The sequence below is a fragment of the Lethenteron reissneri genome, chromosome 61 (genome assembly GCF_015708825.2).
Source record: "Lethenteron reissneri isolate LAM-NWPU_2019-01 chromosome 61, ASM1570882v1, whole genome shotgun sequence".
In the NCBI taxonomy this organism is placed as follows: Eukaryota; Metazoa; Chordata; class Hyperoartia; order Petromyzontiformes; family Petromyzontidae; genus Lethenteron; species Lethenteron reissneri.
The window spans coordinates 1,221,776-1,234,428 of NC_083839.1; the positions used below are offsets into that span (position 1 = coordinate 1,221,776).

General features: G+C 54.5%; 1 protein-coding gene across 1 annotated transcript; it reads left to right on the forward strand.

Moving 5' to 3' along the window:
* The first annotated feature begins 2,471 nt into the window (after window positions 1-2,471).
* Window positions 2,472-11,092, forward strand: LOC133358294 (replication protein A 14 kDa subunit-like). The gene is made up of 4 exons (XM_061576531.1): window positions 2,472-2,722; window positions 5,146-5,220; window positions 6,470-6,578; window positions 8,320-11,092. The coding sequence occupies exons 1-4, from the start codon at window positions 2,627-2,629 to the stop codon at window positions 8,397-8,399; spliced, it is 360 nt and encodes a 119-aa protein (XP_061432515.1). The 5' UTR covers window positions 2,472-2,626; the 3' UTR covers window positions 8,400-11,092.
* Window positions 11,093-12,653: the final 1,561 nt, after the last annotated feature.

Here is a 12,653-nt window from a genome sequence, read left to right on the forward strand (position 1 = left end):
GTGGATGGGTGAGTGGGGAGTGGGTGGGTGAGTGAGTGGGTGAGTGTATTGTTGTGACCGGCAGTGTGGTGAGTGGATGGGTGAGTGGGGAGTGGGTGAGTGGGCGAGTGAGTGGATTGTTGTGGCAGGCAGTGTGGTGAGTGGATGGGTGAGTGGGGAGTGGGTGAGTGAGTGGATTGTTGTTACAGGCAGTGTGGTGAGTGGATAGGTGTGTGAGTGGAAGAGTAAATAAGTGAGCGGGTGAGTGTGTTGTGACATGCAGTGTGGTGAATGAGTGGGTGTATTGTTATGGGGAGCGGAGGCGCAGCGGTTAGCGTGCTGCGCTCTGAAACCGGCGACCGGTGACGGTCCCTGGGCCTCCCCCTAAGTCGACTCAGCCTCAAATGAGTACCTGGTGCGATGTGTAAAACATCGCCACTGGGTTGACAAAGGCGGCCCGGCGTGGTGCTAGTCACCAACCCCTTCGTGGGTGGATGTGTTCAACTTCCCATCACTAATAAGTACGATAATACAGTATTTAAAAAAACTTTTTTAAAAACACGCTTTCATGAAATGTACCGTACTCGCAATGGCAAAACTCCACGACTCCAGGAAGTGGCCCCGAAGCTTGCCACAACGTCAGGGGGCCGTGGTGATCTACAGCCAACGTGAGTTGAGCTTAGACAATTAGACCCAAGCCGAAACATAACATTTAAAAAAGATGGTTTAAATTTTTTATTTTATATACTGTTTGATAGAAGCCAGTATATAGTCATCAGTATGACATAACCAAGTTTGCAGTGGATACCACATTGGGAAGCGGCTAAAAATTGAGTTACAAGATTTGAGGATACGACAACAACAGACAGAGTGAGTTAAATAAAAGTGCGTAAAAAAATAGTCCCCCCTCCCGTGCACCCCTCTAGACGATGTACTTGGCCTACTCTTCCACGCTGCAATAGGGGTGTGGGAGGTGCCTACGCTTTACCACACCACCACACGTGGCCTGCCGATTTGCTAACAAGCGATGGAACCCCCCGTGGATGGGACACCGGGTGGTTGTGTGGGTGCCGCCACGGGAGATCGAATCGCGCGCGTTAAGGGGCCGTCCATAAATTACGTCACGCGATTTTGTACGATTTTTGACTCCCCCCCCCCCCTCGTCACACGGCGTCACAAAAAGTCATATATGACGTCACAAAGCTCTGCCCCACCCCCCCCCAAAAAAACCATGCTTCAAATGGCTTTAAACTATTGTCATTGTAGTGCGTATTTAATGTGGCGCTGCACTCTGATGTTGTAGGAGAAATCATTTATTAAAAAGTTTATTTAATTAAGTAGAACGTGTTGTCTATATTTATTACTGGCAGGAACCACCTGGTTCCACCAGCCCACAGGGGATTATTGCGTCCGTCCGACCGTCGTGCATCAACAAATGGGAGAGGGGAGGGTGGGGAGGGGCTGGGTGGGGGGTGGGAGGGGCTGGGTGGGGAGGGGTGGGGAGGGGCTGGGTGGGGGGTGGGAGGGGCTGGGTGGGGAGGGGCTGGGTGGGGGGTGGGAGGGGCTGGGTGGGGAGGGGCTGGGTGGGGGGTGGGAGGGGCTGGGTGGGGAGGGGCTGGGTGGGGGGTGGGAGGGGCTGGGTGGGGAGGGGTGGGGAGGGGCTGGGTGGGGGGTGGGAGGGGCTGGGTGGGGAGGGGCTGGGTGGGGGGTGGGAGGGGCTGGGTGGGGAGGGGCTGGGTGGGGGGTGGGAGGGGCTGGGTGGGGAGGGGCTGGGTGGGGGGTGGGAGGGGCTGGGTGGGGAGGGGCTGGGTGGGGGGTGGGTGGGGGCTGGGTGGGGAGGGGCTGCGTGGAGAGTGGCTGGTCACCCCGTGGTGCCCTTATAAAACTCAACGTTTAACCTACTCACGCCGGCTTGTGCCCGCCCTCACAGTCGGGCATATTTGCGGAATACACCACGCCGCCGTTGACCCTGCAGGCCATTGACCGAGCAACCCGACGTTCCTACCAGCACCCACCGCAGGAGGAGGAGGAATGTGTTTGTAGTGAACGCCGAGTTAATGTTGTGAGTTTTTTTCAATGTCCCCTTCGTGGTGCCAGTGAAGAAGCGAGGTTGGAATCCGTCCGCATTCACCACAATGCTAAAACACAAAACTGCCCGCATTATTTATGCGCCGCGAAGGAGAAGGGCCGTTTCCCGAAACGTCGACCATTACATTGGGGTTTTTCCCCCTTCTCCCCTGAGGCGAACTTATTGAGTTTCTAACCATTTGAACAATATGCGGCTGGAGGTTACACCTCTGATCTGGCAACATAGCTGGATGGTATTTAAAACATTTTTTTAAACGTTCTCCACATTCTAACAATAACATTACTTCTATACGTTGGCTTATTCCCTTTACCAAACTAATTTTAGTCAACAATATTTATCGCGTATAATGTTATTTTTTAATATATAGCCGTGACGTCACGTCCTGCTTCCTCTGCAGCGCGGAATTCTGGGATTTGGGGGTTGGCGACTTTCCCGCCAAAATTCTCCCTCCGCGTCGTCGTCCGGGCCGCATTCTCACCTCGGGGCTTCGTGTTGAGTTTGTGAGGAGAAGTCGAGAACATTTTATAAAGTTGTTGATTCTTTGACGAGTGACGAGCCATGGACGCGACCAGTGGGATGCGAGCGCGCGTGAACACCAGCACGCTGTCCCAGTACGTGGGCAAGGTGGTGCAATTCCTCGGGAAAGTGGAGCAGGTGGGTGGACACGGGGCCTCGCTCGCTCACTCATCCCACTACTCACTCACCCACCCGCCACTCACCCACTCACTACTCACTCACCCAACTCACCCACTCGCTACTCACCCAACTCACCCACTCGCCACCCACTACTCACCCAACCCACTCACCCACTACTCACCCAACCCACCCACTCACCCAACCCACCCACTCGCCACTCACCCAACTCACCCACCCACAACTCACCCAACCCACCCACCCACTACTCACCCAACCCACCCACTCGCCACTCACCCAACTCACCCACCCACAACTCACCCACCCACTACTCACCCAACCCACCCACTCGCCACTCACCCAACTCACCCACCCACAACTCACCCAACCCACCCACTCGCCACTCACCCAACCCACTACTCACCCAACCCACCCACCCACTACTCACCCAACCCACTCACTCGCCACTCACCCAACCCACCCACCCACTACTCACCCACTCGCCACTCACCCACTCACCCAACCCACTCACCCACTACTCACCCAACCCACCAACTCACCCAACCCACCAACTCACCCAACCCACCCACCCACTACTCACCCAACCCACTCACTCGCCACTCACCCAACCCACTACTCACCCAACCCACCCACCCACTACTCACCCAACCCACTCACTCGCCACTCACCCAACCCACCCACCCACTACTCACCCACTCGCCACTCACCCACTCACCCAACCCACTCACCCACTACTCACCCAACCCACCAACTCACCCAACCCACCAACTCACCCAACCCACCCACCCACTACTCACCCAACCCACTCACTCGCCACTCACCCAACCCACCCACCCACTACTCACCCACTCGCCACTCACCCACTCACCCAACCCACTCACCCACTACTCACCCAACCCACCAACTCACCCACCCACTACTCACCCAACCCACCCACTCGCCACTCACCCAACCCACTACTCACCCAACCCACCCACCCACTACTCACCCAACCCACTCACTCGCCACTCACCCAACCCACCCACCCACTACTCACCCACTCGCCACTCACCACTCACCCAACCCACTCACCCACTACTCACCCAACCCACCAACTCACCCAACCCACCAACTCACCCAACCCACCCACTCGCCACTCACCCAACTCATCCACCCACTACTCACCCACTCGCCACTCACCCAACTCATCCACCCACTACTCACCCAACCCACCCACTCGCCACTCACCCAACTCACCCACCCACAACTCACCCAACCCACCCACCCACTACTCACCCAACCCACCCACTCGCCACTCACCCAACTCACCCACCCACAACTCACCCAACCCACCCACCCACTACTCACCCAACCCACCCACTCGCCACTCACCCAACCCACTACTCACCCAACCCACCCACCCACTACTCACCCAACCCACTCACTCGCCACTCACCCAACCCACCCACCCACTACTCACCCACTCGCCACTCACCCACTCACCCAACCCACTCACCCACTACTCACCCAACCCACCAACTCACCCAACCCACCAACTCACCCAACCCACCCACTCGCCACTCACCCAACTCATCCACCCACTACTCACCCACTCGCCACTCACCCAACTCATCCACCCACTACTCACCCAACCCACCCACTCGCCACTCACCCCACCCACAACTCACCCACTCGCCACTCGCCCAACTCACCCAACTAACGCACTCACCCAACTCACCCACCCACAACTCACCCACCCACTACTCACCCAACCCACCCACTCGCCACTCACCCAACTCACCCAACTCACCCACCCACAACTCACCCACTCGCCACTCGCCCAACTCACCCAACCCACTCACTCACCCAACTCACCCACTCGCTACTCACCCAACTCACCCACTCGCCACCCACTACTCACCCAACCCACTCACCCACTACTCACCCAACCCACCCACTCACCCACTCACCCAACCCACCCACTCGCCACTCACCCACTTGCCACCCACCACTCACCCAACTCACCCACCCACAACTCACCCAACCCACCCACCCACTACTCACCCAACCCACCCACTCGCCACTCACCCAACTCACCCACCCACAACTCACCCAACCCACCCACCACTCGCCCAATCCACTCGTACTCACGCCACATTCACACCTCACTCGCTGTCCGCACTCACACCCCACGCTCACACCTCACATTCACCCGAGCACATGAACACTGCGCACACACACACCTCACATTTACCCGAGCACATGAACACTGCGCACACGCACACCTCCTCACTCACACTCCACATGCACACTCCACACTCGCGTTTGCCATTTGTATCACGAGATAAGATGTCACGTTAAGAAGACAAGATGGGTGAACGTGAAGCGACAGTGGTGACTGCCTGCCCTGTGACTGACCCTCCCTTGGCCTCTCCTTCCCCAAGGTTCACCAGTCCGGTTCGAGCTTCACAATGAGCGACGGAGATGGCCAGAACATCACCGTGGAGATGCAGGCACCGGTGCGGAGAGAGGCGGCACGGGTTCTATGAGATGTTAACTACCTCGCCTGGTATACAGGAGGTCGTGGTGCGATCCCGACCCTGACGCCTGCTGCTGTATATTTGGAGTTTGCGTGTCTCTCTCTCGCATCATTATCACGGTGGCTAGAAGATGTTAACTACCTCGCCTGGTGTACAGGAGGTTGTGAGTTCGATCCCAACCCTGACGCCTGCTGTATATTTGGAGTTTGCATGTCTCTCTCTCTCCCCGTGGTCGCGTATTTTCTTCGGGTCCTCCGGTTTTCCCATCCACATTGAAAAACGTGCGTTTTAGAGTATTTGGCTGCTGTACATTTCCACGCGATAAGCAACTAAGTTGAGCTAACGTTTGTGGCCATGTCGCTTCTGAAAAAGAACTGTATAGCTCAGAGGACCTTACCTGGTAAAATATAAATAGTAGTACTTTGTTACGGTGGGGTGGGGGGATTCAGTGAGAGGATGACAGGTGGACATCTGTGAAAAAGAGCTTTATAGCTCATCGGATTCCTCCAGTATTCTGATTCTGTCCATCAACCGATAGCACCCGGGTCTGTCCCGTGACCTGCCAGCGGTCGTTCAACACTTCACGTGGCGTTAAAGTGCACCTAGCCTGGCACAAGCAGTGTGGTAATGTCACCACCACTTGTACGTGGCCAACCGCACTGATCGGAGGAGCAGGGGAAAGACAACAAACTGAACATAAAAAGCAGTTCTAAAGTGATGAGTTTTCAATTTAGATTATTTAAAATAGCAGCGGCTTCCTAATATCGGAAGGAAGAGCTGGAAAAACGCATCTGAACGCGCGCGTGCGATGCGGTGTCCCACTTTGTTCGCTGGCCAGCCAAAACCGCTACGGGGATGACCGAAGTTTGTGTGTTGCCCCCCCCCACACACCATCGCACGATTGTGTGAGGAGGGGGGGGGGACAATTGGCCCTGTGAACCGAGGTCCACTTGTCACCGTGTGACAAAGCTCAGAGCAAGCGCCATTCGCTGCTTCTTGCAGGTGCTCGTGGTCCGAACGCGGCAGGCCGTCCCGGTTAATGCTGCGGGCGTGTACGCACCACGGACGTGAAAGATCGCGTGACCTCATTCGAATTGACCAGGCCGCCCATTGTGTTGCGGCGGCGTAGTCCGTCAGAAGAATTACCCTCCGAATGTTTTAATTGGGATATCACACACACGGCAAACATTGCTCATTGCGTGCGTGCGTGGGCGTGTTCGTTCCGCAGCTGGACGAATTGCTGAGTGGGGTGGTGGACGTGGCGGCTCGCGTCACCCACAAGGGCTCGCTGCAATGCCTGAGCTACGAGCGCATCCGGGAGGACAAGGTGCCCTTCGGTGAGACCCCCACCGCACCGCCACCACTCCGCATACGCACAGCTCCACCAACCGCACCCCCACTCATCCCCCACCCACTGCCACCGGACCCCCACTGCATCACCCACCGCATCACCCACTGCATCACCCACTGCATCACCCACTGCATCACCCACTGCATCACCCACTGCATCACCCACTGCATCACCCAACTGCATCACACCACCACACCCCCACTGCATCACCCACTGCATCACCCACCACACCCCCACTGCATCACCCACTGCATCACCCACCGCTCTGCCCACCGCACCCCCACTGCATCACCCACTGCATCACTCACTCACCCACTGCATCACCCACTGCATCACTCACTCACCCACTGCATCACCCACTGCATCACTCACTCACCCACTGCATCACCCACGTGTCATCCCCACTGCATCACCCACTGCATCACCCCCTGCATCACCACTGCCTATCACCCCGCTCACTCCACCGCATCCACCCACTGCATCACCCATGCATACCCACTGACATCAACCACGGCATCACCCACATGCATCACCCACTGCATCACCCACTGCATCACCCCCTGCACATCCACTGCCTCACCCCCACAACCCCCCACTTCATCACCCCACTGAATACCCACCGCTCTGCCACAGCAACCCCCACTGCATCACCCACTGCATCACCCCACCTGCATCACCCACTGCATCACCCCTGCTCACCCACTGCATCACCCACGGGCTGCATCACCCCACTGCTCACCCACCGCTCTGCCACCGCACCCCCACTGCAGCACCCACTGCATCACCACTGCATCACCCACTGCATCCCCACTGCAATCACCCCCTGTATCACACCACCGCTCTGCCACCCGCACCCCCACTTCATCACCCACTGCATCACCCACTGCATCACCCCTGCCATCACCCCTGCATCACCCAAATGCTCACCCACTGCATCACCCCTGCATCACCCCACTGCATCACCCACTGCATCACCCCACTGCATCACCCACTGCATCACCCACTGCATCACCCACTGCATCACCCACTGCATCACCCCACTGCATCACCCACCACACCTCCACCGCTCTGCCACTGCACCCCCCACCACACTGCCGCCGCACCTCCACTGCGCCTTCACCACACCCCCACCGCACACCGTGCAGTTGCCAGCACGTACTCGCGGAGCAGAGACTTGGGAGGCAGGGTCGGTGGTGAGACGCCACGGGGCAGTCCTGCAAAGCAGCTTGGAGAGATCCGTGTGTGGGTTAGACCCGAGAGACGGAAGGAGAAACGCATGCATTCGAGTAAATACAACGGTGATTGACACCATTCTAACTACTCGGAAGAGTGAGCGGGCGGGCATGGGCAGAACACGTCACGGCCAAAAGGTATGAAGGCCGATGGTCAAATGTAATAACGGGAGTGCCAGCCAAGGAATGGAATGTGTCCAAGAGGACATCAACCGAGGAGATTGAGCGACGAATCGGTGTAGGTGCTTCATCACTGCATCGCGCGCTTTCAGATGCGCTTCTGTGGCCGTCTGGAATGCTCTTCTGGGGGGGTGCTGGCTCAACACGGGCGCCCCCCCCCCCCCGTCACGGCTCGCTGTGCAATGGAAACTAGCCGCCATCATTGGGTCGTACCTCCCCTCACCGCTGACCCCCGCCCCCACGCAAGATGCCTTGCGCCGTAACGACCGTGGTTTCCTCTTCTCCCTTTCGCGTTTCTCTCCTGTCTCGTCGCAGACCTCAACCTGTACAACGAGGCCATCAAGATTAGCCAGGACTTCTCCCAGTTCTACCTGCCGGAGCAACTGAACATGTGATGACCTCTGTCGTTCGAGCCCCCGTCGACCGGTCAACCCCAAACCAGCACACGGTGGAGTGGCGGAGTTGGGGGGGGGGTCTTAACTCACAGCGGACGGAGCGGGTTCACCCGCCTCGGCAGTTCCACGAATTGTCGCGATCCCATTCCAGAGTCGCGGTGAGCACGGTTGGCTACGTACGGTGGCGAAAGAGGTTTCACCGTGCGCTCGTGCATGGTTCGATTCGGGTGAAATGGCGCCTCTAGTGGCTGCAAGGGGTCTTCTTCTCGTCGTACAGCTGTTGTGGATGCAGCAGAACAACGACGCCTCCGACAATCTCACATTCAGGTGGTCAGGTTGGCCACAAGGGTGATGCAAACTCAAGAACACACAACGCATACGGGTCGAAAAGCATCGATTTTCACACGTGCTCGATTCTTCTCGCGTATCGGTGAGCTTAATCATATTTCGACGTTAATCGTTACTTCGTACCACCACCCAATAAAGTACCCACGGCGGTGGGATTTACGTATATTGAGACTTGTACCCCTTCCTCCACCGGCACATCTTGAGCCGTGCCGGCACTGGGCCAGCACGGCACGGGTAGTTTTCCCTGTTGCCGAGCCGGAACCGAAGCCGCCCTTAACGCTGGCTTCACGGGACAAATCCGCGCTAGGAGCGGGGCCTCGTGACGTGCGCACGATGCGTGTTTTCGCGTCGCCTGCGTCGTTTGCAACCGCGCGTCTTACGGTCATGAGTCGCGTAACGTCAGCGGCACGGCTCTACTTGTGCAGTGGAAAATAAACCCGGATTTCCTGACCTGTGCAGTGCTAACCCGGCATGGCCCCAGCACAGCTCAGATGTGCAAATGGAAAAGAGGTATTGGCTTGGTTATAAATTTAAACTAAACTATTTTAATTTTACCAGGTAAGGGCCACTGAGCTACATACAGTGAAACCTTGGATTGCGAGCATAATTCGTTCTGGAAACGTGTTTTATAATCCAAAACACTCATATCAAAGCATTAGTATATCAGTTGTGATCACGTGACGCTCGGCAGACAGCGTATACACGCACTGCTCGTATTGCAAGACCTCGCTCGTTTTTAAAAATAATATTTACTTAAAAATGTGCTCGTCTTGCAAAACACTCGCAGACCAAGTTACTCGCAACCCAAGCTTTTACTGGAGCTCTTTCAAAAGCGACCTGGCTATCTCAACTAATAGCTCAACGAAGTGGCTCATCATCCACGCGACCACGGAGAGAGAGAGAGATGTGCAAACTCCACATATACAGCAGCAAGTGTCGGGGTCAGGATCGAACCCACGACCGCCTGCATACCAGGCGATGGAGTTAAGAGTCATAGCGGAGAGGTGACTCGCCTGACTCGTGTTCTCGATTGGTGGTTCAAATCCTGATCTGCTCCGCGATATATTTGTACATCACAAACAGCGTAATCCATTGCTGCTTATTGTGCTCTCTTAATTTATAATTGCGTGACGTTGACCTTCTTTCACACCGTACGTAGCCAACCGCGCTAATTTAATTCGTGTCTTTCTAAATGTAAAATAAGAAATTGCAGTTTTTGTCAATCCGCCGCTGAATGAAGGCATCCGCCGCACACCGTATCAGTTGTGGGGGTTGCTTGACCATACTTCACCACGCTGGTCAGTGTGGTTCGATGAAGTGGATGCGGGTTGTATGGGGCTCCTTCAGATATCGCTCGCCGCTGCTGTTAGCAATGACCGGGAATCGAGCTCAAGTTTGTCAGGGATCGTAGTGTGGCCGCGTTCACTACTGCACCACCCTGCATTTCTAATTTTGTAGCATCGTAAATTACCACCAATGGAAGTTAAGTGCCAATGCATACAGAAGCACAACCGGTCCACACCCTGTTGGCTTTCCAGAACACCTTTACTCAGCAGCATTTGCCTAAGCAAGCAGACTCTGGACCGGTTTCAACTTCTTGAGTCTCGTCAGCAGAGCGAGGCTTGTGAACACAAATGCTGCCGGGTTGCCCGTCGTCATTGGCAGGAGCACCCCAACAAAGCCACAGCGTGCATCGTTTGTACATAACGGATGGGGAATGCGGTTGTGAATTAAAGTCAATTTGGGGAAGGACGTGTGTTAACATTAAGGCCATCACTGCGGCCCAAATATGTGGGGGTTTGTTTTGGCCATGGGTCAGGAACCCACAGCTCCTTGAGGAATCTCTTCGTTGGCGTTATTCACATGCATTTTGAAATAAAACATTTTTGTTTCCGAAATGTCTTGGCCAGGAGTCGGCAAACCTTGCAGGCTGTTGTATCGGTGCCGCATGTGGCTCTTTGAGGACCGCTACGTGACGTTATTCACGTGCATTGCGCCTCTTGAAATACATTTTTTGTTACCGAATTAGAAAAAAAAAACGGCTGCTCCTGTTATTTTTGTTGCTGACCCCACCACGCCCGGTCTTGGCTGTGTGAATTGAAAAAGTAAGCGCTCTTGACATTGAATTTGAAACGTAAGCGTTGTGACCGCGTAGCTTTTGGCCGCGGTTGTTCAGGCTCAATTTTGTTTTCGCATTGCCGCTCGGCCGAAGGCGTCGAGGTTCGGTGTGTAGCCACAGCTTCTAGATTTGAAGCTTTCGTGACTACAAGGATTCATACTCTTTGGTTTTTTCGGTAAAGTCACGTAGGTAAAAAAAGAAAATTAAAATTCATAGAAGTAATAATAGAAATAAAATAATAAAAATCACGACGTTTCGAAGGCAACACAAGTCTCCGTCATCAGGTGGGACCGTCACAGCTAGATTTACTGTATCAAGTGATACAGTAAATCGAGCTGTGACGGTCCCACCTGATGACGGAGACTTGTGTTGCCTCCGAAACGTCGTGATTTTTATTATTTTCTATTTATAAAAAATGTTTAAAAAATTACCTACGTGGCTTTACCGAAAAAACCTAAGAATATCCACAGCTTGTGTTGCGGAGGTTATAAGCTAAACTAAACTATTTTAAAAACCGCATTTTATTTGACCAGGTAAAGCCCACTGAGCTTTTAGCGGTTATTCAGAAGCAGCTTCTCATCACGTGGACACTTACAGCAGCCACATAATCTAAACGCACCTTTCTAAATGTGGAGGGAAAAAACGGAGGACCCGGAGAAAAATTAATGCAACCACAGAGATAACAATCGAACTCCCAAATATACAGCAGCAGGCGTCAGGGTCAGGACCGAACCCACGACCTCCCGCATACCAGGCGAGGGCGACAACATCCCGCCACCTCGGCATTTCCCCACCGAGCAATCGCAGTTAAATAGCCGCTTGAAGTGTTCACTTTGTGTTGATTCCATTGTTGTTTTCCTTGCTTGTTGAAGTATAGAGTGTCCGTGTTGTCATTTCCTTGAACCCTTCAAGTGAATTAAAATGAATTTTGCCTTCTGTGGAGCCGTTGTGGTCGTCTGATGCTTGTTGTTCAACGTGGAGGAGGATCTTGGGCTCCCGGTGGGTGTGACTGAGATGAGCGGGCGAGTTGCAAAGCGAGCGGCCAAATTAGACTCGACGACGTTCCCGCTTGAAGCGACGTCGCTCATCATCGGGGCAAGGTGCAGACATTCCGTTATGATAACGCCACAGAAATAATGGCAGCTCGCGATGCGGGCAGTCTTCACTCAACTGTTGAGAGAGACTGTTCCTCCCGAACAGCAGAGAACTCGGTCCGCTGTGGCCAGTCCCGCCTGTGGTAGTGGGTCTTGGTGTCTACATATTTTGTAGTCATTTTTTATTTCTTTAGTATAAATACATGTTAATGATGATTCATATGTAGTTTTTTTTTTACTTTATATGAACGAAAAGACACATGCACACGTTTTCTCATTGAAAATCGGTCAATTTCAAAATATCACTGTCCTGGTCACAAAACCAAAGTTTGTGGAGAATAATAGCCATTAGCTGTACTTTTGAGGCATCAGCAATTAGGAAAATATTCCTGCGGAGGGAGCTGGTAGGAACGTTGGGTTGCTCGGTCAATGGCCAGGGTCAACGGCGGCGTGGTGTATTCCGCAAATATGCCCGACTGTGAGGGCGGGCACAAGCCGGCGTGAGTAGGTTAAACGTTGAGTTTTATAAGGGCACCACGGGGTGACCAGCCCCTCCCCACCCAGCCCCTCCCCACTCTCCATCCTGCCCCACCCCTCCCATTCTTGGATGCACGACGGACGGACACAATAATCCCCTGTGGGCTGGTGGATCCAGGAGGTTCCTACCAGTGTAACACTTTACTGCCCAGGAAC

Coding starts and splice junctions, on each gene's coding strand:
- LOC133358294 (XM_061576531.1), top strand. CDS start 2,627: ATGGACGCGACCAGTGGGATGCGAGCGCGCGTGAACACCAGCACGCTG. Junction 5,221..6,469: donor CCGTGGAGATGCAGGCACCG/GTGCGGAGAGAG, acceptor TTCGTTCCGCAG/CTGGACGAATTGCTGAGTGG. Junction 6,579..8,319: donor GGAGGACAAGGTGCCCTTCG/GTGAGACCCCCA, acceptor GTCTCGTCGCAG/ACCTCAACCTGTACAACGAG.